Below are 27694 nucleotides of genomic sequence, written 5' to 3'. Positions count from 1 at the left end.
GTAAGTTTGCTTTGCCTTAATTTCTTGTTTCATGTCAACACACCGGTAAGAATGCTAAACGGAAATTATATGAAGGATCGCAAAATTTACCTTAATGGGGGCTATCAGACGCTTGTGTGTGCAGTAATAGGCATGTCGAGTGGATAAGTAATTGCTTTTCTTTATTCCCTGTAATGATCTACATTATATAATGTGTCTGGCGACGTGGAACAAATCGGTTGCTATGACATATGCGCTCTGGCCATCCACACGTTGGTAATTGACTGCGCGCAGTGTGATGCCTTCTTCTCCTCTGGGTGCACTTTGCACTGCGTGCATTCCGATTTCTGCGTTCCCGTGCCGTCCGCTGTTGGTGTGCTCTCTCTCTCGCCCTCTCGCTCGCTCTCTCGCTCGCTCTCTCGCTCGCTCTCTCTCTTGCTCTCTCTCTCGCCCTCTCGCTCGCTCTCTCGCTCGCCCTCTCGCTCGCTCTCTCTCTCGCTCTCTCTCGCCAAACGCACCGCGCGCGCGTTCCGCCGACTCTGATTTCCGGCCTCCGTTTGCCCCGTCGCTGGACGATGCGGTGTCACAGCGCTGCTGTCAATCGGTGTAATTGGATCGCAGCGCGTTCGCACGGCACGGACGCCGCCTCCGCGTCGTTCGGTGCGGCCGCGGTGAGAGAGAAACCGCGATAGTAATTCACGAGCGGCGTGTCGCAAAATGCTGTTTTTAGGGACCTCTTCCGCTGTCAAAATGCCACCACTTGGCTTTGACTACCAAATGAAACTTGAGCGCGCTTCTTTGAGACATGAGTGTTTCTCAGGCCAGGGCTAATGCTGTAAACTGGCCCGTTCCTTCTTCAGACCGCGCACCTCTTCATCTGTTTCATAATCTTCCTGTGCTTCTCTCCAGCCGACCCTACGACTGTTCCTCCTCCTCCTCCCTCCTGGTGCCATCCCTCCTCCACAATCAGTCTTCACCCTTCTTGCCTTCCCTTCCCATGGACCTCTTAATATAATATAATGTACAGTCCCTTTATCTATCCACTGTTGGATGAAGGTCTCTTGATGGGGGTTGTTTTACCACACTTCAAAATTGTTCTGCACGTAAACACGTATTTCCCAAACAAGGTGTAGTAATTGTCACGCAAAACGCACATTTGCCGGTCAACTGGTTAATTTGTTTTTGAAAAGTTAAAAGTTGAAATGTGAAATGGAGGTAATAGAAGGAGGTGAAGGTGCAGCCCTGCAATGTGCTGCTCACGCCACTGCTGGCAGAAGGGCCACCGCTAGCCGGAGCCCCAGAGGTGATTTGGCCTACTCTTCCACACTGGCCGGATGTCTCGGTCGAGGCGGGAGTTCTCGCGACGAACAATAAAGCGCGACAAGTAAATGCAGGTTACACCTCACCGTGCGGTGCCCTCTTTCTGCGCAGGAAACCTGTGCAATGGCAAGTACCACAAGCACCTGCAGGATGTGTTTGCTCCCCTCGTGGTGCGCTACGTCGACCTGATGGAGTCGTCGATAGCGCAGTCCATCCACAAGGGCTTTGAGCGCGAATCCTGGGAGCCCGTCAAGTAAGGCAGCGCGTCGACTCTCCCTTTCAATCAACCGCGTCGCACCCTGTGTACACCCTCCGTAAACCCTGTGTACACCCTGCATACACCCTGTGTACACCCTGCATACACCCTGTGTACACCCTGCATACACCCTGCGTACACCCTCCATACACCCTGTGTACACCCTGCATACACCCTGCTTACACCCTCCATACACTTTGTGTGCACCCTGCGTACACCTTACGTACACCCTGTGTACACCTTGCATACACCCTGCATACACCCTGTGTACACCCTCCGTAAACCCTGTGTACACCCTGCATACACCCTGCATACACCCTGCGTACACCCTCCATACACCCTGCGTACACCTTACGTACACCCTGTGTACACCGTGTGTGCACCCTGCGTACACCTTACATACACCCTGTGTACACCCTGCGTACACCCTCCATACACCCTGCATACACCCTGCGTACACCCTCCACACACCCTGTGTACACCCTGCGTACACTGTACGTACACTCTGCGTACACCCTCCGTAAACCCACCATCCACCTCTATCATCATCATCAGCAGCATTCCTCCCCGACAGCGTCATCACCACCACCAGCAGCAGCATCATCATCAGCATCAGTTTCATCATCGGGTGAGATCGTGGGCTCATTGTGGTGGAGTCTATTTGTGAAGCAATGCCATGTGTTTGTGAAAGTTTCTCGTGTTAAAGGGGTTTCTCTTTCACGGGGTATGTCTACCTTGTCTTGGTGATACTTGTGACGTTATTTTGCTGTAAATTAGACATCACGAATGGTAGGTTTAAATGCACCGGAATGTAAATATGACTATGGTGTTAACGTTGGTTATTTTAATCTACATTCATAAATAATAAACATGTCATGTATAATTATGCCTAACAATCACTGTCACATAAATTACCACCTTGAGATTGTTTCCAATACAACGCCGTGCACTGTTGAAAACTAAGCTATATTTTTCTTTTGCTCGGTAAACATATATGATCATCATCATCACTATCCTTTTTTACCCCCACCACTCCGTGACTATCCGTGTTGTCACTATCTGCAGCTCGATCCCTCCCGTGAGTTTCGGGGGGGCCACCGTTTTTGTTGTTGTTGCACCGGTGAATTAAACGATAATTCGCCTCGCGTTGGCTTCCCAACGCGAGCAGGTTAACGAGCGCTTAGCCCATTCTCCGTGGTAATCTCGCATTGTCCTTCTTTCTTGTCCAGTCTGCCTTTGCTATTGTTTCATGGAATTCACAGCAACTACCCCCTTGCAAAGCGAACATGGTTTTCATCATCATCATCAGTGTTATCATTGTGATTATTATCCCACGTCTTTGGCGTTCAACCGCAGTTCAAACAAAACCGCGTGCCCCATTTGCCGCGAATATTCCCAAGAGCGTCACGCGGCAGCAAAGTGCTAAATAAGGGCCCCTTTGCAGCGGCGTTTGTTCGTCCGCGCCGCGCGGTATTGCTGTGAATTCGTGCTAACTGCTGGTTACCTGCGCTGTCTGCACTTGCCCGCTTCACGACAACAAAGAAACAAAAACGACGAGACTCGTATTTTGCGTTAACGTCTTGCGTGCGTGTGTCCGTGCGTGCGCGTGTCTCCTCTCTCCGTCTCTCATCCCCGTGGTCGTGCAACTTGGAACGTGTGCCCCCCCCCCTCACCCCCCCCCCTCACCCCCCACCCCGTGTGCTTCTGTCTCTTTTTGTTCTTCTTCCGCAGGAATCTAACCAGTAACCTCCCAAACGTCAATCTGCCAAAAGTCCCAAATCTTCCCGTTAGCCTCCCACAAATCCCGCAAATGCCTCAAATGCCGCAGATCCCTAGCTTTTCAACACCGTCGTGGATGACGGCTCTGTATGACCCAGAGTGTGTACTCCTTTTCGCTCCTCTCTCATATTTTTTCTCCTCGCACCCCCCCCCCGCCCCCCCCCCGTAAGCATGACTTGCATGTGTGCGTGCCGTGTGCATGCGTGTGCTTTTTGGCAGCATGGAGCATGGAAAACGCTTCGGACTTCATTTATAGATATATATTTTTTTCTCTCTCCTCCTTTTCCATTTGATTTGTTTTCGTTGTGATCCGCACGGCGGAGAAATAAAAAAAAAACGCCCTTAAACGGATTCTAAAAAAGACTCCTCACTTCGCCTGCCACTTACTGCCAAAAACAAGTGGCACGCGTGTTACGTGTTACGTGTCACGCGCGTCCCCACCACGCCGTCTCCTCTCTCGGCAATTGCCGGATAATTGTAAAACGACGCACTTATCCCTAACTTAGCTGTTCTTTGTTCAGATAGGATTTCGTACGGGAGATAGGAGACCTCCGCTTGTTAAAATGGCCATGGATTGCACACATTCTGAGATTAACAAAAAATAAATAAACTCTCAAGTAACTTCAACGCGGACAAGGTCTTCGTGTTATGAGATATACGGGAGAATGTAATTGTAAAACCCATAAAGCAAGTGCCCCGGTGCAAAGACGTTTTCGTTTTAATTTGACGATTGCTCACTTATTGGGCGGTGTCGCCCGGCTCGTTGAGAACATATTGAAATACGAAGCCACGTAGAAAATCCTTCATCCTGCGTGGGACCATTCAAAGTGCAGGAATTCAATCTGGAGTTTTCAGTTACGATGCAAAGAACCCTGGCGTTGCGAAAGTCGACGTACCTACGTTTATAATCTCAAGGGTGATTGATATTAGGCTTCCAGTGTCTTCATGAAACGAGCACGCTGGTAATGGGTGCTGAACAAATCTCACGCACAATGTGCCCGCGAGCGTAGGACGACGGCATTCTGATGCTCTGCCGACATTCTGAGAATTGCAGTTGCACTTACAGATTCCCCCAGCACAAACTCCCCGCAAATGTTATATTGTAACTTAGTGCATCTAAATGCGTTTATGCTAACCTGTAAAGCGTTGCGAGCCACCAAATCACCTCCAGGCAGTACTTTGTACGTGGATAATAAGATTCGTAAATTACTGGAATGTGCGTCTGGTAGGCTCGTAGGGAATGAGCCGTGCCGGAGGGTCACGGAGTCTTCTTGCCGCAAGACAGCAATCGAATGCTGTTATGAAACTGGCAACATGGTTATAAACTGGCAACATGGTTATACAAGTTGGCAGCAACACGTGGTTTAAGCGTTATGAGTCCACGTTGAGGCTCGGTTTGTTCTCTTCTGTGGTACCGTGTGCCTAATTTTAATCTGTACGGTCTACGGAGAGCAATTAATCTCCAGTGCCAATCATAGTTCCTGAGAGTCAATATCTCTTGAGATGCAGAAGACATTTAGGCAACTTGCAAAACAGAAAATTCCTGCGAATATTTTGAAATGGGTTTTTATTTTACTCTGGACTATAATACAATCGTATTTTTTGGTTTATTTTTTTAATGCTGGATAATAGCACATTGCTCAAATGATTTGCTTGTGTAACATTCATTTGATTTTGTTCACATGCTGATGACGGGGCTATGTTTTTTTTTGGAAGAAAACTATTTATATTTTTTTGTTTCAGGGACTTACGTCTCATTGGGTATTTTTTTAACCAATCAGTGCATGTTTGAGCGTGTGCGCGTATGCATGTGTGAATGACTGCATGAGCGCGCGTGTGCGAATGTGCGTCACATACCTGCACACGCGGCTCCATTCCGTTTGTGCGAACACCCTCGTAAGAGCCAACGGGTAACGAGATGAGCAACTTCTCTGATCGGAAACAGCAACCCAAACTATTTCTCGTTTATCAATTGCCACCTGCTTGAGCAGGACGTGCACTCGGGGGTGTCGTGAACTGTGGACTGACCACACATTATCGGTGGAATGGATCAGTGTTGGCAAATATGATTGAATCAACCAATGGCCTTGTTAACTGTTTACAGGTCAATTTATCACAGCCTCTCAAGGCATTAAATAGTAGTTTTGCTTACGTTTATATATTCAGGTTATATGCATGCACACTTACAGTGAGGAAATAAAGTATTTGATCCCCTGCTGATTTTGCACGTTTGCCCACTGACAAAGAAATGATCAGTCTATAATTTTAATGGTAGCTTTATTTGAACAGTGAGAGACAGAATAACAACAGAAAAATCCAGATAAACGCATGTCAAAAATGTTATAAATTGATTTGCATTTTAATGAGGGAAATAAGTATTTGACCCCCTCTCAATCAGATTTATGGCTCCCAGGTGTCTTTTATACAGGTAACGAGCTGAGATTAGGAGCACACTCTTAAAGGGAGTGCTCCTAATCTCAGCTTGTTACCTGTATAAAAGACACCTGTCCACAGAAGCAATCAATCAATCAGATTCCAAACTCTCCACCATGGCCAAGACCAAATAGCTCTCCAAGGATGTCAGGGACAAGATTGTAGACCTCCACAAGGCTGGAATGGGCTACAAGACCATTGCCAAGCAGCTTGGTGAGAAGGTGACAACAGTTGGTGCGATTATTCGCAAATGGAAGAAACACAAAAGAACTGTCAATCTCCCTCGGCCTGGGGCTCCATGCAAAATCTGACCTCGTGGAGTTGGAATGATCATGAGAACGGTGAGGAATCAGCCAAGAACTACGCGGGAGGATCTTGTTAATGATCTCAAGGCAGCTGGGACCATAGTCACCAAGAAAACAATTGGTAACACTCTACACCGTGAAGGACTGAAGTCCTGCAGCGCCCGCAAGGTCCCCCTGCTCAAGAAAGCACATATCCATGCCCGTCTGAAGTTTGCCAATGAACATCTGAATGATTCAGAGGACAACTGGGTGAAAGTGTTGTGGTCAGATGAGACCAAAATGGAGCCCTTTGGCATCAACTCAACTCGCCGTGTTTGGAGGAGGAATGCTGCCTATGACCCCAACAACACTATCCCCACCGTCAAACATGGAGGTGGAAAGATTATGCTTTGGGGGTGTTTTTCTGCGAAGGGGACAGGACAACTTCACCACATCAAAGGGACGATGGACGAGGCCATGTACTGTCAGATCTTGGGTGAGAACCTCCTTCCCTCAGCCAGGGCATTGAAAATAGGTCGTGGATGGGTATTCCAGCATGACAATGACCCACAACACACGGCCAAGGCAACAAAGAAGTGGCTCAAAAAGAAGCACATTAAGGTCCTGGAGTGGCCTAGCCAGTCTCCAAACCTTAAACCCATAGAAAATATGTGGAGGGAGCTGAAGGTTCGAGTTGCCAAACGTCAGCCTCGAAACCTTAATGACTTGGAGAAGATCTGCCAAGAGCAGTCGGACAAAATCCCTCCTGAGATGTGTGCAAACCTGGTGGCCAACTACAAGAAACGTCTGACCTCTGTGATTACCAACAAGGGTTTTGCCACCAAGTACTAAGTCATGTTTTGCAGAGGGGTCAAATACTTATTTCCCTCATTAAAATGCAAATCAATTTATAACATTTTTGACATGCGTTTTTTGGATTTTGTTGTTATTCTGTCTCTCACTGTTCAAATTAACCTACCATTAAAATTATAGACTGATCATTTCTTTGTCAGTGGGCAAACGTACAAAATCAGCAGAGGATCAAATACTTTTTTCCCTCACTGTACACCTCTATCGCCACATTGCTCAACTTGAACTACTTTGTCACAAAATCTCAAACTTGTGGCTGGTATCTATTATTACAATAGACTGATAAACTTAGTCTAAGCATGTGGAGAAGGCCATAAATATTTTAGCAGACAACAGTAACCACGCAAAGTGCCTCCACTCCCGTGGACCGCGGAACTCACGGACGGACACGGGTTGCCCGCCACCACCACCCCACTCGCCCCATTTCCATGTTGGCAATCTCGAGTTGGCTCCCAATTCGGGCCTAAATTGCCGTAAGTTTCAAACAACACGCAAAAAAACAACGTGTGATAAGCACTCGGCCTTATCTACAAGAAAACCCATCGGCATTTCCTGAAGAAGTGCATTGTGGTCCTCTTGCCGTAAGTCACCATCTCAATCTTTTTTCTACATTTTACTTTCATGGTGACCTATGACACGAGGACCACAATGCATTTCTTCAGTAAACTCCGATGGTTTTTTGCATAGTGCACAAAGCCTGAGTGCTATTTACAGGTTTATTTATGCTGTTTGAAACTTATGGCTTTCCGATATGCACTATGTTTGTGCTGTGGTGGGTTTTTCACGTCATTTACAGATCTGATTGACACCTAAATTATCCCGGGAGGATTTCCCTTCTCGGGCTGGCCTGAATTACACCTGAGAAACCTGGCCCAGTATAAATATAATTTTCCCTGGGAGAGACCCGCCCTACTCACTTCATTACTTGAGTAACTTAGAAAATCATACAAATGCCATTTATTCTAGCTGTCTATTAAATTTAATTCTGGGAGAAATCTGGCTTAACTCGAGGGCGCTTGGGTCAATTCGAGTTAGCTGCCCACCATGCAGGCTGAGCGTTAGGTTCATTCGACTCGAGGTACAATGTCTGGTTATTGTTTTACCGCACTTGTTGGTGCTATGGTCTCGATTACTTAACCATCCTTTAGTAAACGCAATACGAGCCCCGTAAATATCGTGTCGACGACCCTCCGACCCTTGGCCTGTAAACAGTTAAAATGGGCGGGCGCGAGCGTCCACACCCTCCCCCCTCCCCCCAACGTGATCCTCATAGCACCTTGCGTGACCTTTTCCCGCGTCCCGCCTGAGTGTCATCCCGCGCCGTGCGTCTGCTGCTCTTGGCATAGCAATGGCTCGGCCACATCCGAGGACCTCTTCTGGAAGCTGGACGCCCTCCAGACGTTCATCGGGGACCTGCACTGGCCCGAGGAGGAGTTCGCCAAACACCTGGAGCAGAGGCTCAAACTCATGGCCAGTGACATGATCGAGTCGTCCGTCAAGAGGTGCGTAGCGTCGCTCCAGTCGCTCGCTCGGCGTCGGTCGGTCGCCTCCCTGTCACTCGTATATTTCTACCAAATTGGTTTGTTGTTGTCGTGAACTTCACCCGTTGACTTCTCCACCCAATGTTGAGGACTCGGTCTACCAGACTGAACGAACTAGGGATGTGACGACGTCGTATAATTGCAATACCGTCAGTTACCGCGTAAGACACCTTATCACGACACTACGCGCTTGGATAACAGCCGTTTATTTATCATAATCAAGTTTGTGATTTCGTACGTATTATTTTTTTTAGGAAATAAAACATCTAAGAGCAAAATGAACAACTATAATCGCAATGATAATGACAATATCTTACAACATGTACAATACGACTCGCGTGGTTCATATATATCGTACTACGCATTGCAGTATCGCCGCAAACATCGCTCCCATTACGATCCACGCTCTCGATCGCACCGTGCCCGTGCTTCTCCTTGCTCCTCCTCCTCCGCGAAGGACGCGGGCGGCGTTCGAGGCGAAGCTGCAGAAGATGAGCCGCTCGACGGACTTCCGCGTGACGCAGTCCATCTGCACCATGTTCAACGTGCTGGTGGACGCCAAGAAGCAGTCGGTCAAGCTGTGCCACATGGAGATCGGCCAGGAGGTGAGGCCCCCCGGCCGCCCCCTGTGCCGATCCACCGCCGGACGGCGATGGGTCCTCCGGGCACCGTGCGCGTCGCCGGGGGTTGGGGGGTCAGTTTGGGGGTGTCCACGCTGGTACGCGCGTCGCCCCCTTTTTGAGTGAATTGTTTGCCCACGTTCCGCTTCGTGGCCGATATAGTAATGCCGGTTTTGTAAATGCGCCGCAGTGCACTAACAAAAATGCAGCGCTGCCCAATCACACACACACGTGTACACATACACGTGCACACATACACGTGTGTGTGCGCACGCAAAAAGACAAGTGCTGTTAGCGAACACCGTTTGAGACTCGGCTCGAAAGAAAGCTGTCTGTGGTGTGGATCAATCAGTTTCAAAGACAATGCATATATTATCAGAGTATGTTTTTTTTGTTTGTATTCCGACCAAAAGTATTGTGGTTAATGCAGACATGATTCATTGTAAAAGGTTTCAGTTTGGTGTTTTAACATATTAACACCTGTTTTGTTGCCAGAAAAAAGGGGAAAACCTATTTTCATATTTTGGCACTGGCAAAGGAGGTCCCATATTGGTCATTGGTATTGGCTGTGAGCGGGAATCGAACTAGGGTCACCAGGTTTGTAGCGCAGCTCGCTATCCCCTACACTACCGCTCCCCATATGTGTGCAACAACACTCACCCGCGCATGCATGCGTGCACGTATACATGCAGACACATATACAAATATAGCGATCCACTGTTCAAACCATGGGGGCAAGTGCTGTTAGCAAGGCCCTATTAAAAGCCACGAGGTCAAACTGCCAACGTGCGCACATGCACACCCACATGCATTCATACAAACTCAATTACACATGCGTGAATTGTGCGCACAGATATACACGCGCGCACGCACACGCGCAGACTCGTATATCGCACGCGCATGTCCACGTGGACCCCAAAAATACGTGCGCAAGCAAGGCCATTGAGCGACAACGTCTGCCCGCGTTACGTGCCGCGCGTCCGTATGCATCCACGGCGGTGCTGCGTTATTCTAATGAGCCCTCGCGGTCGCAGCGCGAGCATTCTGCAAGGCTCTCGATACGAAGAGTTATCCGACGCGACATTTCGCTTTGGTTAACGCGGGGCCGCCCATCGGGGGAGACAAATGTACAAAAACAAAGCAAAAAAAAATCTAAATCTCCCCGCGCAAATTGTCGTTACCGTCCGAGCATCTCATTTCTGTGAAAGCGTCGTGCCGGCGATCGCGCGGCGCCGCCAAGAGACTCCTCCGGAGTCGCCGTGCGCCGGGGCCCTCCCGAGCGCTCGCCTCACGCAGAAGATTCGCAAACGACGCGAGCGAGCGCTGGCTGGGATGTGTGCTCCGCGCTTCGTTACACCAATCAGTGCCTAATGGGCACGCGACGCCGCGCGGGCACGCAACGACCCCCCCCCCCCCGCTCGTTCGCGCCGCGATGATCGGCGCTGCCTTTGCGTGGTCACGCGCCGCTCCTCGTTAGCGGGGGCGCGGCGGGAGCGGGCCGAGACGGAGAGAGTTTGGGGACCGCGGTGCACGTGTTGTGAACACACAATCCAGCATGAGCCCAGCCCGCTGCCCGGGCTGGGCTCATGCTGGATTTAAGTGGCCCGTTGCTTTTTTGCGCGCGTGTACGTATATTAGTCGGATCTCGCGAGTCACTCCGCCGAGCGTGGATCGCGGGTGGCAAACCGCGATGGCGACTGACCGCGCTCGCCCCATCTGGCATGGACCGACGCCGCTAGAGATGTTTCCTTGTTCATGCTACCAGCTAAGGCCGAGACCGGTTGCACGCCAGCTCTCTCCGCCTGTGACGGGGGAGCACCGTAGCGCGTGCAAACGCGAGTCGAGTGTCAAGTTTGGTTGCCCTTACAGGCTGACCCAATTTAAATTCGGCCAAATTCGTCAAGGGGTTGCCGGGAACTCGCAGACGCAAACTGACGTAAACCGCACTGTTTGCAAATATGCAAATGCATTTTGGCCTGATAGTTACCCATCAGCAGCATCCATGCTGCGGATGAAATGCTTTAAAGATAAGTACGTGACGAGAGTATCCGTGCGCTTGCACGATTGTTTTCCTTGTTACGTCCAAATACATATTGAGGAACTGTCAATGGTAATGGTCCATTAATTTACCACTTTCATCGTTGTGCTCTAAATACTCGAAATATATCGGGCTCATGTTGCGAGCAATTGTGCTTATTCGGTCCTTTCCCCAAAAATGTATCCCGTATAATTCTTTAGCGAGAAGGAAGTGTGGTATGATGTTTTCTGGGCTTGTGTTAGCTCTTATGAATTCTGGGAACAATGACTCCGATCCACGGGCTTCTCATTGCCAGGCAAGTGGTGTCTGCTCATGCGGAAACAGAGCAATTGACTTTTCTTGTGGGAGGGTGCAAAGCATCGGGAGGAATTAACCAGCACCACAATGCGTTACTCAGACCAGATGTTAACCAGCACCACAATGCGTTACTCAGACCAGATGTTAACCAGCACCACAATGCGTTACTCAGACCAGATGTTAACCAGCACCACAATGCGTTACTCAGACCAGATGTTAGCCAGCACCACAATGCGTTACTCAGACCAGATGTTAACCAGCACCACAATGCGTTACTCAGACCAGATGTTAACCAGTACCGCGGTGCGTTACTCAGACCAGATGTTAACCAGCACCACAATGCGTTACTCAGACCAGATGTTAACCAGCACCACAATGCGTTAGTCAGACCAGATGTTAACCAGCACCACAATGCGTTACTCAGACCAGATGTTAACCAGCACCACAATGCGTTACTCAGACCAGATGTTAACCAGCACCGCGGTGGGTTTCTCAGACCAGATGTTAACCAGCACCACAATGCGTTACTCAGACCAGATGTTAACCAGTACCACGGTGCGTTTCTCAGGCCAGATGTTAACCAGCACCACGGTGCGATACTCAGGCCAGATTGTTAACGCTGACAGTGGGGTGTTACCCGTGACACCAGGGTTAACGCCTCAAGTGGTGACCGTGCGCTCTTAAGTGTCGATTCATTACGTGAATTGCCGCTCTCTTTGAGCATCGGTCTAATAACAGGGCCCTTTTCATTTATCCGAAGTAGCTCTTGACCAAGTCGGGGTATTAACGGCCACGAGAAATGCGTTATGAAGGAGGCCCATTGCCCAAAACGTCACCTATTATATATTGTTTTCCTTTTTAATGCCACAGTGTTAGTTGATGAATGTACTTGTGCACCGCTGCCAATGCAGCAGCAGCAGCATCACCAACGGAACAATTAGCCACCAACATAATTAGTGGCCAGGACGAGTGTTAAGGGTTATGAATAATGCCAGATAAAAGCACATGTAATGATGCGCTACGTAAACGTATCTTTAGCTTGTCCATTTGCAAGTGCATTGCCAACTCCTTGTGAGGTACTGTCGAAAATAACAACAATGTGATAATTTTCACAGGAATGTAAAGATGTAATGTTGTATTATAATGAATATTAACAATTTATTAAAAAAAACATTCGTATTGAACTGAATCAAATACGATTATTGATAGCCAGATTGTTCAAATAAACAATGTTAATGCTATCTTATAAGATAGCGATTTAGAAAATTAGCAGGTGGCATAGAGAATGTAAGATGTGTAACAGTTGAGGACTGATCACGTGACTGATCACGGGATTCTGTGACTCGTCACGAGTGAATTTCGTGATTCCATCCAGGAATCGGTTCGCTCTGTGTGTGTCCCGTCTTCTCCGCCTCGTGTGTGACGTTTCATCGGCACGGTTCTGTTCACACCATCGTCCTAAGCGTAACATTAGCGTAACGTTTGTGATTTGCATAAAGTGCAAATTATCGATTGTCACACACGTGTGCATCGTTATTGCCGTTTGACCAAATCACCCGGAATGCCCTCGATATCTTCGGATCTCTCAAGCTTAGCGGGATGGAACCTGGACACTACTCGAACGGGTGACCCCGATGCACCCTAACCAGTCGTCAGAGGTGGCTACGAAGCTACGTTGCGGACAGCGGAGGCCAGTGCAGCAAGGTCCCTTGTTGTATTGTACTTCTATGCTCCCGCGCCAAGGCTTGCAGCCTTCAGCAACCGGGCACTGACCAGCGCGGCGAGGTACGGTCAAATAGCCCTCGCGACTCGCGCGGCGTGGGGAGGTCCTCATCCCAGAGTGGAGTGACTTAAGTGGCTGTGCGTACATGTGCCTACTCTTCACATCCACGAGCAGCAGACCCTTGCTCGGCAAGAAGGAAGACGCGTGACGACGCTCTTCCAAGGTGACGAGATTATTTGACACGAACGCTGCGACAGGTTGAGGTGTGCTGTCGGAGACGTGAACGTGCGGTGGCAAGCGCCCTGCCGCCTCGTTCACTTGGTAGCTTTATTGATCGTCGATAACAAATGGGACGCCACTTCTCAGGTGTTTTTTTTTCGTTTGCCGTGTTGGTCCGTCGCCCGGGTTTCATTTTGCGTTGTCTTTCAGAGATTCCGTTGCCATCGTTCTGCCATCGTTTGTCCGTCGCACCTTCCGTGTTCGTTTTTGTTTCACATTCCGCCTTTTATTTTTTGTCTATGTTATTTTGTGCATTCCATGTTGACCTCCTGAGCAAGTTTGCAAAGGATTGGGTAAGTGTTGAAAACGTTTGATGATGATGATGATGATGAAAACTTAAATTGTACTTGACGTATCGTGCGTGCGTACAAGTGCTTCGTACACACAGTCAACTCTCGATTATCCGGCGTGATGGGTGGAAGGAGTGGTCCGGATTTTTTTTAATTAAAAAAATTAAAATCACAGATTACACGAAACGTGCTTTAGTCTTAACCTGCGTAGAACGCGGGTCAACACGTGCGGTGTGCCGTCAGTGTCGAAATTAATCGGCGCGTGAATGTTTGCTGAGTCACGGACCCACGACGAGTGAGGAACAGCCAACAAACCAGAACCCCGCCGACGAGCACGCTGAAGCTGCGATCTGGATAGCTCGCCCACGGATAACTGAGAGTTATCTATATGAAAGTATACAGGTACAAATTGCGCTCGTACTTTATATTCCTGCAGATGTGTCAACGACAAAAAAGCAAGCTTAGTACAGAATGACCACGAGAAAATGTACCAAAATATTACAGAAAAAACGAATGTAAAGGCCGAAATTGGCTCCTTGATTTTGAGATGTTGTGAGAGATGCGTTAAATTATTAAACACATTTCTTGAATCCCCTTGTGTATGACAAATTGTTCACAGTTTAAGGGGGGGGAAAAAAAACAGCATTTAAACTTTGATCACACTGAGAGGGACGACTATCGCAATCGTCCGATGATGAACAATTACAAAAGGTCAAACACAAATGTAAGTGCACCCTGAAGAGGGACATTTGTTGAACATCATTTTCATGGACAACAGGCTCTCACACTCGCAAACGGAGCGACGCCGTACATTTGTGAACTGTGCACTCTGCAAGACACGGGGCTGCACTCTCGTGCTGCTCGGCCACGGCTCCTTCAGGAACTGATTGCGGCTCGCCACCAGCATCTCCTGGCTCCGGCTGTGCCACAAAACAACGGAGGTGGCGCGTGTGAATCACGACGGTCGCCCTGAGCCCGGGCCGCTTGGCCGAGACTCCCTTTTGTCATTGCCCGCCTGTGTTACAGAACCAGTACCACACGAAGATTGACGAGCTCATCGAAGACACCGTCAAGGAGATGATCGCGATGATGATCGGCAAGGTAGGAACGTTGGGTAAATGCGTAGATGCGTCATAATTCTCGCGGCCTGCGATTCGATGAGCTTTCCACATTCGGTCCCGACTATTGATTTAAAAAAAAAAAATGTCTTACTCTGCTCTTAATAATTCCATGAGGCAAATTGGAACACTTCCATATGCAGTAAAAATATACAAATTGTAAATAATGGGTTCCTGCGCATGCAATTTGCATGCATATTTTGTAAGTGTAAAATCGATTTTGTTCTCTGAATTGTTGAAGCCTAGTGTATGACATAGTTTACCCTTGTCTAACGCCAGCGCCAACACTTCATTGAATTCAAGTTGTCTATTATCATATATTATATTATTGTGCATGTGTTTGCATGCAATATGCAGCATTACTCCGCAGGCAGCCACACACACACACATTGTAAAGACATTATGTATGCTACCAGGCCCTCCGAACAAGGCTTAAGGCAGTCGACAGCATGGGAGACCCAAGTGGGTTTCGCCCTCATAAGGACTCATCGGTGTGCTAACCCAGCTTCAGACTGCCATGAATGTTCAGTGACCATTGGCCAGTGGAAGGCCCTGGCAGTATTTAGACTCTCCATGCACACATCCCTTCTGTTTAGTGGCAATATTGTAACATTGCCATACGCAGTATAATTAACATCCTCGTGTGTCACATTTCCATATTAATATATATTACATAATTATTTCAAATTCTTTACCCAGAAAATCTGTGATGAAACTTCGAAACTGGTTGGAAAACAGTTGCGTGCGATATTTTGGCAATTTTTTTAATGAAGAACTCAGATCTTTTTTTATACTGACACAGACAAATTCACCGTTGTTCCTGTAGACAAACAATTGTATGGATAAGTGTGGATTAATTGCATAATACAGTGGCCCACCGTCGCGATTTACAAATATTAATGGACAATAATATATTACAGTTGCGTTTGTTAAACATTTACAAATGTCCCTGGCTTAAAAAAACCCCCATTAATACGGCCTGTCGATAAAATAACGTGCAAACTTAATGAGCACGTCTTATGATTGCAGTCGAGACTCACATGCTGGATGCGAGGAAATGAGCGACCGCAAATATGTTGGGACACCGCAGTCACGCTTAAGAGGGGCGTATAGATTTTTTTCAGGTGAAAATTTAAATATTTTCACACTCGTCCATTGACCCAATCAGGTCATTTGAGAGTCACTTTATTAAAAAAAATAGCAAATTCGGACCGTGACAACGGCACACGTGGCCTGCTCTTATTCCTTAGAACGTCACGGGAACTGTACCGTCTGCTGTAAAGTAGACAGGCCGTATTTTATGGTTAATACACCAGCAGTGTTAACTAGGGTGGCCACCGGGCTGGAACCAGCAGCTCTACAATGTTAATAGAGCGACCGCTCGGTCACGTCACCACTGTGAGTTCCGCACGTCGTTGGGTGCCTGCATACGTACCTGTGCACGTGCGTGCGTACGTGTGTGCGTGAGAGGTGCTCGCTAACAGCACTTGCCCCAAACAGTCTGATGAGGCTAAACGGGGGACCTTTGTGAGATGCCAGTCTTCTCAGTCATGGCTGCTGGGCCTCCTGCCAGCAAGCCTTCGACACTGCAAAGTGCACCTAGCCTGGCACAAGCGCCATGCTGACGCCACTGCCACTTAGTGGCGAATGTCGGTTTTTGTTGTGCGCACTTTGTAAAGCATCGGTTCCGGCCACACCACCCCGTCGTGCGCCGTTCCGGTCTACTTCAGGGCTCACTGACGGCACTTGCCCCGACGTTCGGAGAAGGCTACACGAGGCTGCCGCGGTGGCGAGATGTTAACTCCCACGCCTGGTACACAGGAGGTCGTGGTTTCGATCCTAACCCTGCCGCCTGTATATTTGGAGTTTGCGTGTCTTTTTCTCTGTGGATTTTTCTCCGGGTCCTCCGGTTTTTGCCTCCACGTTTAGAAACGTGCGTTTAGAATATTTGGCCACTGCTGTAACTTTCCACGTGATAAGCCACTTCATTGAGCTATCATTTGCGATGGCCAGGTCGTTTCTGAAAAAAGAGCTACATAGCTCGGTGGGGCTTACCTGGTAAAATATAAAAATAAAAAATGTGTCTATAGCACGTTACGTCTGTTGCGCGCGCGCAGTTTGTGACGGTGCTGGAGGGCGTTCTCTCCAAGCTCGGCCGCTACGACGAGGGGACGCTCTTCTCGTCGTTCCTCTCCTTCACAGTAAGGCCGCCCCCCTCGCCGCTCGCGACACGAACGCCGACCCCTCGCGTGGCGCGCCGCGGTCCCTCCGCTCGGTGTCTCTATTTTGGTGGGGCGGGGGGGTGAGGCAGAAGGAGCTGCGGTTTTAGGCCGTGATAACTCAGTCTCCCTCCTGGGTTTCGTGCCAAACCGGATCCGGCTCAAGCACCCAAGTGCGCAGTGCGGTGCTGCGAGGAGTGGCCACGGTATAATTACTCACAATATGATATCGGATATTGCGATGTTTACGTCATCGCTATATCGGTTTCCCATAACTTTGTAAACGTCTTTCGCATTTTTCGGATTCTTGTTTTTGTGCTTTGCTCAGCTACAAATGAAGATTGCTGAGAGGTTGCTCAGCTGCACTCAACGCAAGCCTGCCATGAGCCTTTCTAGTGATTGTGGTCCATAGCGCTTATGATGCACACGCTGTCGGTTATGCACCAAGCAAGTCAAATCATTCTACAAACTGCGAAAAGGGCTGGCTGCGTTTCATCGCCATTCAGTCTATTCCTTCGAAAAACATTTTGCAGGGAGCTACTTTAACGAATTACAGCTAGCGATCGGTGAATATGCCATTTCCTACACACCATACTGTATTTTGTCCGGAAATAGAATATTTCAGAAGAATCTGAATATTTATAGTGGAGGAATCCAATGAGCTACAAAGCTCTTTTTCACAGATGTCAAGCAGGGGTGGGTAAGAAGGTTATACCAAACAATAGAAAACACATTTTTATTTAAAGCTTTCGTGACTGCAGTAATTAATATTCTTAGGAGTGGAAAGTATAAGAAAGGTAATCAAATCACTTTAAAACAAAATGGGATATTTTTCGAAAAAGTAAATTGAGCAATGACGATCGCTTTACGGCGATGTTTTGCGCAACGGAAAAAAAACGATAACCGTGGCTCTTTACACCGCACGACGAGCGCCGTGGCACTGCCGAAGGTCGGCGCAACGCGGCGCTGCCCCGGTGCTGCCCCGGCGCTGCCCCGGCGCTGCCCCGGTGCTGCCCCGGTGCTGCCCCGGTGCCCGTGCGGCACCGCGGTGCCCACGAGGAGCACCTTGGCAGTGTCGGCCGTGCGGTGCCGTGCCCCGCGCCGCGCCGCGCCGATTAACAACAAACTGTTCTCTCCTTCCCTGCCCGCACTCCGTCCGTGAAGATGAAGGCTGCCTCCAAATATGTGGATGTTCCAGTAAGTAAGGCCGACGTGTCTGAACGTAAATAGCTAAAAATCGTCATTGTGTTAAAATGCACTCATACACGCACCTCGATGTGATAACGATGATGATAATAATGATGATGACTCGCACACGCCACACACTTGTGCTGAACATAACATTTCATGAATATAAAGCAACCCTATCATTAATATTCAATGTGCTTTGCTTAACGAGATAAGAGCCTATATATATATCATTTCAGGGGCTTAAAAGTAATTATTTTGTAATTTAACTCTGGATCATTCTCAAAATGTTAGTTTTGGTTTGTGCCTGGAAACCGTTTAATTGTGGCCAGGTATTTACGTGAATGCGTGTGGCATTCTAGCACGGAGCAAACTGTACTGTGCTCACCGTATTCTAGCGCTGCCACTGCTGCCGCTACCTGTGCTGAGCACCAACTCCCACCACAACCACCAACCACAACATACTGCCACCACCACCACCACCTCCGCCACCATCGCCACCACCATCGCCACCACCGTCACCTCCGCCACCGCCGCCGCTGACCGGCGTGCGACTGCTGCCCACAGAAGCCGGGCATGGACCTCTCCGACTCGTACATCACGTTCGTGCGCCAGAACCAGGACATTCTGCGCGACAAGGTCAATGAGGAGATGTACATAGAAAGGTTGTTTGATGTAAGTAGCAAACCCCCACCGCCCCACTACCCCCGCCACCCCCGCATCGCCACCAACTCGGAAACCCCACGCGGCGCGGTGAGACAAAGGCGTGGGCCGTGCCCAGGGATGAGTCACGTTTCGAGAGCTGCGCCTCGACTTAGCGCCACCGCTAGCGACCTCCTTCCCGCGCTTCCAATTCACAACCTCTTGGCTTACCGCGTCTCTCTCATGCGCGCCTCCGCCTCGAGCCCCAGGTCTCACGTCGCTCGCTCCCACCTCTACCTCTCTTCGCTCTTTCTCTTGTTAAGTTGCATCGCTAAGACGGCTGTTTTATTTGTTTATCGTGGACGAAGGGGGGGGTGTGGGAGGGAGTTGTTTATTGAATAATTCGCGGCTAATCTTGGCGTAATAATGTCACTATTGTGTTTTAAGTTATAAAGCTGAGATTACCGCTCATATGGGTTATTTAATGTAATACTGATCCTTGGAGTAACAGCGTATTATTGAGTGTCGTAAGCCACATTCGGGTGATTATAGTCTATACAGAGGGGCTTGTTCCATGTCAGGATTGCAGCGCATTCGTCAATTGTCTCTCTCTAAAGTTGTGTGAGGTGGAATTTTTGTAAATGCTACAATTTGTCTTATTATTATAATTATTATTTTGTTTGTAGGGTCCCTGGTGACCAGGCCGAGGCTAAACTTAGCCCCTAGTCTTTTACGTTTTAATGGGGAAAAATGAGTTCTGAAAATGCTTTAGACACTCATTTTTTTACACCCCCAGTCAAGTGCAGTAAACTGAAGATGCCATTTACCATCGTTATCGTCTGGCTTATTTTTCTCATCATAGCATGACTATCACTGCTGAAGATGAGCAGCACCATTCAATCATGTGATCACCTTTCTGCGTATTAATAATCATTTGCAGCCATTTATCAATATACTAGGCCTCACCATTGGGGTTACCACCCGTCTGGAATTGACTTCTGTCAGGGAATTGGCTTCTGTGTCCGGGTGGCAAGAATTCCTTTCTACTGAGATCTGGTTCCAATATTGTGTTGAAATGTATCGCAGTAAACGGGCACAGTTTTGATAGACTTAAGACTGACCGAGAAATATATGTGGGTTTGGTCTGTGGAATAGGTTGCGACCCTACACGCCACTCTGTGTTGGTCACAGAGTGGCGTGTAGTGTTTGACCATGCTGGTCAGTGCATGTCAGTGATGAGAGTCTCGAGAGAATCTGCAGATATCGCTCGCCACTGCCGTTAGCACTGGCCGGTAATCAAACTTGGGTTGCAGGGTTTAATGCTAACCATTGTCCCACCACTCCTCCCTGTGTGTATAAATAAAATACCATAGGTTCGATTATGTATTTTGAGATATCCCAACGTTTGTCCAGAGTGAAATACAAATTAGGATGTGTCTTTATAAATTGGTCATCGTATTTAACTTATAAAGTAGCCAGTTTGATTCGTGACAAATACAATTTTAACATATAACGGGTTACTCTTTGGAATAATAGGACAGGATTTTTACTACTTCTAGTTCTTAAAATGTGACAGTTTACTCATTTACTTGAGCAATTCATCATGAATTAAAACAACATGCTTTTAAAGCATAGTCTGAAACTAAATGATATTCATAGATAATTTTCATACTTTGGGTCATTCTCAGTTTCCTTCATTGCTAACACTTCTATTCTAATTCACATCTAGCAACCATAACCCCATGACTTGTCTCTAGAACGTTGGGGCGCCACAGTGGCAAGATGTTAACTACCTCGCGTGGTATACGGTAGGTCGTCGGTTCAATCCCGAGCCGGATGCCTGCTGTACATTTGGAGTTTGCATCTTCTCCCCGTGGTCGTGAGGATTTTTCTCCAGGTCCTCCGGTTTTTCCCTCCACATTTATAATCAACATTAGTTTACAGCATTTGGCTGCTATAAATTTCCATACGATAAGCCACTTCGTTGAGCTGTCACGTGTGGCCAGGTCGCTTCTTAACAAGCGCTGCATAGCTCAGTGGGCCTTGCCTGGTAAAAGAAAAATAGTTTCAATTTTATTGGTTTATATATATTTTATTATTTTGTTGTTTCTCTTCAACGTGACTTTACCGAAAAAACTAAGAATATAAAAATAGTTTCGTTTAGACTGGACGGCGATTGTTCTTCATGTCGACGTCTGTAGCCCCTCTGCTCTGTCGACTTCAGCTCCACCATCTCACAGCTTCAGTCCTCCTGCACGCCTCCTGCTGCCCCGCAATGTGACTTTGCCCTGTGCCCGCGCGCGTTGCGTTTTGTCTCGCGAGCGAGCGCGATCCTCGATATCGAACAGCCTCTCTATGTACGTCCGCCATCGAGACCCCGCCGTCGTCCGCCGTGCAAGTCCGCCGCCACGGACGGTGACCTCGCTTGCATCTGGAGCCGCGGTGACCCTTCCGCATCCCACACGGGTCGTTCACTTTTTGGTTCCCCCGCGAGTTTGCCCGCGACCCGGCGAGAGCGCCGTCCGCGGAGATGGCGCCACGCGCGGCGCGGCCGAGGGTAGCTCGACGCAGCGAGCCGCCAGCCGCAGGCGGCTCTGCGCGGCCACGTCCACGGCGTTCCAAACCGAGGCCACCGCCTCGGCCCTCTCGCTGTCACCCTGCTGATCGCCGGCGAGAGACGATGGACGGTGCAAAGAAACTCCCCACCCTCCGCACTCGGCTGTGCGTGGTTCACCCCACAGCGTCCGCTTCACTTGCTTAGATTATCATCGCCGCTTTCAAATTAGGGTATCGATCGATTCGCGTCGAAATTTGGCCTTAAAATTACCATACGGCAATGTCACGTGACCTGAACCTACGTGAATTTATGCAAACAATCGAACCTGCTGGAGAATCATAATAAAATCAGTGGGAATTTCGAAAGCGCCGTAACATGGCATCGCCCCCGTACCTACATTGTTCCCCAAATTGTACAAAGGAAGGCGTCCATTAGAGAGTGGAACAATGTGTTGGATGCAGCTCATTCCCCTGACCTGGGTTGTCTAATTCACTGCACGTTTGCACTCTGTAAGTAAACATTGGCTGTATGGATTGAACGTGTACATATTTACGGGATTGATTGTACCGGAGTATTTTTTCGGGGAAGAAACTTATCCGCGCAAGGCGCATCAGCCGGCTGATTTAAAACGCGCGTCACTGCTGCCGTCGGGCCTGTGGCCCTGGCCGCTCCGGTCGTTGTGGAGGACCTGGCCTGGGGTCGGCCATCGCCGTCTCGTGATTGTTCTGACGATGGGCTGTGCTGGTGGGCGCACGCGATGACGCCACAGTGCGTGGCGTTAGACATTGTGGAGCACGGGGCACGCGGCCTGACAGAACGACCCAAAAAATTAATAGGCGCGTTTCATGACCAGTAAAATAACGCTCGTAAAATAAACGTTCGTTTTTTTGTATTAAAGTTGTTCCGTCGAAAACCAAACCGGCTAACTTGCTCGGTGTGGGGGTTGGTGGATCGCGCTATAGGATCTTGACGCTCGTGAGACTCGCAGCCTCGGTGGCTGTGGGGCGGCAGTACACAAAGTAGGTTACCGATCTATCCGTCCGGATTTTAGAGTTATTCACTCCGTATGCACGACGATTCTCCCGCTTCGTCAGTTTCTTAGCACGTGCAAAATTCCCCTCGAAATAAATTTGACTAGCATCACAAAGTAGAACCTTTATCAAAATAACGGGCCTCGTAAGGATGCGTGCGCGCGTGTGTGTATATAAATATATATTCTAGACACATAGATTATTTCCTGTCCATAATGAAGCAAATTAATTTCACAGTTTCCTTCCAACCTCTACACTTTGCTAAAGCTTTACACATTAACAGCTCGTCGAGCTAATTGCAAGTCTGCGGCCACTCATTAGGGCTTGAAGCCCCCCAATCTTCCTAATGAAGTGCCTTAAGCACGCTTCTGCATCGTTTCATCGCCGTACGAAAGCCGTGAGCTGGAGAAGACGTTTTTGTTGAAAGCTGTATTCTGGCTTCCCACCAGGGAGCTAAAGGGATCTCTAAACAAACTGCGTTTCCTATCCGCGCGTGAGACGACGATCCTTTACTGCGATGTCGCCGTGCCGCCGGTTGCCCGCGTCAGTCCTCGAGGCTACCAATAGACATGTGTTGCTGCGTCGCGCCTCTCTGTGTGTGTGTGTCTGACACACAAAGATCCCCCGTATAGCCTTAACAGACTGTAGGGGCAAGTGCTGTTAGCGAGCACCTATGAAGGCCGGAACGGTACACGAGGGGGTGGGTGGCCAGCACCACGCCCGACCGCCTTTGTCTCCCTAGTGGCAATGTTTACACACCACACCAGGTACTCATTTGAGGCTGAGTCGACCTAGGAGAGGCCCGGGACCGGTTCAATTAATCGTCACTGGTGTTGGCCGTGAGCGGGAATCGAACCTGGGTCGCCAGGTTCATAGCGCAGCGTGCTAACCGCTACTCTACCGCTCCCCACTGTCTTTGTCTGTGTGTGTGTCTGTCTGTGTGTGTCTGTCTGTGTGTGTCTGTCTGTGTGTGTCTGTCTGTATGTGTGTGTCTGTGTGTCTGTCTGTGTCTGTCTGTGTGTGTGTCTGTGTGTCTGTCTGTGTGTGTCTGTCTGTATGTGTGTGTCTGTGTGTGTGTCTGTCTGTGTGTGTCTGTCTGTGTGTGTCTGTCTGTGTGTGTCTGTCTGTGTGTCTGTCTGTGTGTGTCTGTCTGTGTGTCTGTCTGTGTCTGTCTGTGTGTGTGTCTGTGTGTCTGTCTGTGTGTGTCTGTCTGTATGTGTGTGTCTGTGTGTGTCTGTCTGTGTGTTTGTGTGTGTGTGTCTGTCTGACTGTGTGTGTGTGTCTGTGTGTGTGTGTCTGTGTGTGTCTGTGTGTTTGTGTGTGTGTGTCTGTCTGTGTGTGTGTCTGTGTGTGTGTGTCTGTGTGTTTGTGTGTGTCTGTCTGTCTGTGTCTGTGTGTGTCTGTCTGTGTGTGTCTGTGTGTCTGTCTGTGTGTGTCTGTCTGTATGTGTGTGTCTGTGTGTGTCTGTCTGTGTGTTTGTGTGTGTGTCTGTCTGTTTGTCTGTGTGTGTGTCTGTGTGTGTCTGTCTGTGTGTCTGTGTCTGTGTGTGTCTGTCTGTGTGTTTGTGTGTGTGTCTGTCTGTGTGTCTGTGTGTGTGTCTGTGTGTGTCTGTCTGTGTGTGTGTGTCTGTCTGTGTGTGTCTGTGTGTGTGTGTCTGTGCGTGCGTGTGTGCGTGGCGCATTGGTGCGCACACTCCGATACTCCCTGCAGATATCACAGAGCCACCTCCGAGATCCCTGCGGATGTCACAGCGCTAACTGTGACCTCTGCTAGGGGGCAGCACGTTTACACTTTGCGCTACCGCTGACAATGATGTACGTATATTTGTTGAACTTCTTTCGCACCGTACGTAGTCAACCATACTCATCGGAGGTGCGTAGCATTGCAGTCATACTGGTATTTTTTTTATTATAAGCATTGGTAAAGGTTATCCAGTAAGCTATACTCTCGTTAGAATCGTAATGGGATCCCATTCAGTTCAACAGAAGCCTCCATGGCAGAATCCCCATTGAATCGCATTTCAACGATTCGAGATTTTTACCGTGGGAATCGCCCGTCGAAGAATTACATCTCCTGTGGGAATCATGGAGAGTGAAATCTTATGAGTCGATACGATTTCCTGCAAAAATCGACCTGTTGCTCTCGTGTTTTGTATAGTCATAACAAGTAGCATGCATGCATTGAAAGAAGAACCCTCGAGTAGCCTTAACAGACTGTTGGGGCGCGTGTTGTTAGACAGTACCTACGTGCGGCACACGAGGGGGTGGGTGGCCAGCACCACACCCGGCCGCCTTTGTCTCCCCAGTGGCGATATTTACACACTACACCAGGTACTCATTTGAGGCCGAGTCGATCTAGGGGAGGCCCAGGACCGGTTCGGATAATCGTCACTGGTGTTGACCGTGAACGGGAATCGAATTCAGGTTGCCAGGTTCCTAGCGCAGCACGTTAACCGTTTCACTATTCATATACACGTACATGTACATATGTGTGTATGCAGTGCACAAAACTAGGTAACATAAACAACCTGTATGCCATGCTGCTGCTACTGCCAAAAATGCAGGCACTAGTTAAATTGATGAGTAGCAGTAGACGCAGCTGTCTGGATGCAGAAAGCAGCTGGTGTGCATGCTGTCAGGTGGAAAAAAAGATCCCTCCTGTAGGAGTGTGAGCTCACAGGAGCTTCTGTACTGTCACCTGTTTGTTTATGCATTCTGTGGCCAAAACACAAAACTACGATAATGAACCAGAATCGGAAAATCCACGAGACAACGCATTCTAATTTTCATCCATCAGCAGGAGTCCCCAGCTTCCCGTGTCTCTCTCCCGTGAGATTAGATTATGGGGGAGAAGTAGTAAATAAAAAAAACCCTAAAGCTTCTAGCGGCGTTGCTCACAGTTCTAGGCGGGTTGTTGTCCTTTATTACCATCAACCCTCCGCTCGCAGCGCTCCACTTTGCAGCCGCATCGACGGCGATATGCTGTTAGCGCAGGGCAGAGTGCTGCCCTCGCGGTAACCATTATGTTACAATTCCCTTTACTTATTCAGACGAGCCTGCGACCAAATCACCCGCAACGCGTCCCAATCTCGCCGGAGCTCGGAAGCTAAGCGGGAGGTGAGCCTGGATATTGGGCGGATGGGCAATCACTTTGCGTAGAACAGGTGCCGTCGGCTACTCCGGGGCCATGCTGTCAGCAAAGGGGCCAGTGCGGCAAAATCCATTGCTTCTACTCTCCAGCGTTTACGCTCCCCGCAATCGCTATCCCACAGTGACCAGTGCGGTGAAGCATGGGGAACGAGGGAGCTTCTCATCCTGCAGTGGGTTGACAAAACGGACTGCGCTTGTGCTTTAGAGCAGAGACGCATCGGTGAGCTGTAATATTGTATTTCAGGGGAGTCCTACTTTCGGATGTTTGGCAAATTCCATCGATGCGCGTTTGGTCATGTGGGAGCAAACGGGAGTACGAGCGGATGATGATATTCAGTATTCCCCACAGATCGGTCCAGGATTCCGTTTGCTGCGGCTTCTCGCCGAATCGCACAGCCAAAGTGTACGACCGCCTCGTGTTCCACGCAGTGTCCCGCATGAGCAATCACCAGGCCAGAAGCCGAAGCTTCCACGGCCTCATGAGGTTGGGTGTGTTCAGCAAGAATTAATCAGAGGCCTTATTTTTTTTACATTTGTCGATACAAAATGAAGGATGACTTTTTGAATACAATGGATCACAGTTATAATTGTGTACCTTTTGATGTACGCAAACAAATAAATGAATCGGATTTGTTTCGAGCATATTTTAACGTATTTTTTTAGATGGATACTTTGTGTAGTGTGTTTTTTACCGTTATAGAGAGCTAAAAAGTAAAAAAAAGAAATGACACGTTCAATGTCACGCCAATTTTTTTTCACGAACGCTTTGCTTAACGCTTGCACGTCGTGGCCGTACCCACAATGCAGCATTCTGTTCCTTTTAAAACTAGCCCTGCTGTCGTTTAGTAAATGTAGTACTTTCATTTAACTTCAATTTGCACAATGTCCTTGAAGGGATTACACGGATATGGGGTGGGCTGTGTGATTGTCAGCATCATCCCATTGGGAATCTCATTACAAAATCTGAAGCAGCTTTACATTGGGCGAGGGAAGAGGACGGGGGGGGGGAGAGGTTTGTATAACATTCACAGAATTATTTTAGTTTTGTCAGCTGTTACTAGAAACCTGGCGCAAAATTTGTGTAATGGAAGGGACCCGCGGTTTCCTTGAACGTCGTCACATTGCAAAGGCCAAGGATGAAGTCTGAGCCCCGGGACAGAGTTCGCACGCCCGACAAATGAGAGTAAGGGAATCGGAGTGAGTCAGGGGTCCCAGAGCAACGCGGGAACGGCCCGCGAAGAGCCCGCACGGCGAGGGAAGCCGAGCCACGGTCGCGCCGCCGTGTGGGCGAAACGCTACGCCGGCAAGACCGACCGTCGTTACGCTTCGTCTCGACGGCGAGACGACCATGAGTCAAGGCTGTAATGGTTTACATTTGCAATTATCACGTGAAGGGTCGATTTGAGGCCATACGTTTGACATTGACGACGACGACGACGACGGTGGTGGTGCTGATGATGATCAGTCGGTTTGAGCAAATGTCGAAAATCTATTCAAAACCCGCACGCCGGGATTATTTCATTGCAAAGGGCGCGCGCGAGTCGGCCACCTCGTCCGTCCATTATTTCCTCGGGCGTTGTTCACATCCCAAACGGCTGCAAAAATTAAGAGGAAAAGGGGGCTTTCAAGGATGCTGATCCATCTTCAATGCATCTCTAGCCGGAGAAACGTAGGGGACGGGGTTAAGGGTGGCGGGTCCCCTGGACCCCGATTACACGGAAATCACCGGACCCCACTGTGCCAGCGATGAATGGGGGGGCATTTTGTTTCGGTGAATGCGGCGCGCGACGGCACCCCCCCTGCCCCCCCCCCCCCCCCAGTGAGCGAAGTAATACGGCGGGAACGTCGCAGCGCACCGAGCTGTGTGTGTTGTTGTTGTTGTTTCGGCTCTCGCCCTCGGCATGTTTTTCGAGGTTCTCCGTGCACGACGTTGAGATTTTCGAATTTCACGTTCGCGTCACTTTCCCACTTTGGCGTTTAGAGGCGCCGCCGTGCGCTTGATTGTCCCGGTTAGCTTTTTTTTTATTTCTCACGTGAAGTGCTTGCACATTGAGAGGGCGTGTGTGCCGTCAAGTAACGCG

General features: G+C 49.0%; 1 protein-coding gene across 19 annotated transcripts in view; it reads left to right on the top strand.

Annotated features, from left to right (window-relative positions):
* The window catches only part of LOC116947431 (calcium-dependent secretion activator 1), a 428622-nt gene that overhangs the window by 386078 nt on the left and 14850 nt on the right, over positions 1 to 27694 (top strand). For 13 of the 19 annotated variants that reach the window (XM_076070599.1, XM_032963137.2, XM_032963134.2 and 10 more), the window contains 8 exons: positions 1411 to 1552; positions 3287 to 3433; positions 8268 to 8423; positions 8920 to 9067; positions 14736 to 14810; positions 16945 to 17028; positions 18211 to 18243; positions 18802 to 18909. In XM_076070599.1, coding sequence (XP_075926714.1) covers positions 1411 to 1552; positions 3287 to 3433; positions 8268 to 8423; positions 8920 to 9067; positions 14736 to 14810; positions 16945 to 17028; positions 18211 to 18243; positions 18802 to 18909 — 893 coding nt within the window. The remainder of the gene's footprint in view (positions 1 to 1410; positions 1553 to 3286; positions 3434 to 8267; positions 8424 to 8919; positions 9068 to 14735; positions 14811 to 16944; positions 17029 to 18210; positions 18244 to 18801; positions 18910 to 27694) is intronic. The other 6 variants (XM_032963159.2, XM_032963146.2, XM_032963154.2 and 3 more) reach the window with 2 other exon arrangements.

Source organism: Petromyzon marinus, chromosome 30 (assembly GCF_048934315.1).
Source record: "Petromyzon marinus isolate PM22_M1 ecotype Great Lakes invasive population chromosome 30, UKy_Petmar_22M1.pri1.0, whole genome shotgun sequence".
NCBI lineage: Eukaryota > Metazoa > Chordata > Hyperoartia > Petromyzontiformes > Petromyzontidae > Petromyzon > Petromyzon marinus.
This window is presented reverse-complemented; position numbering and strand designations above follow the sequence as displayed.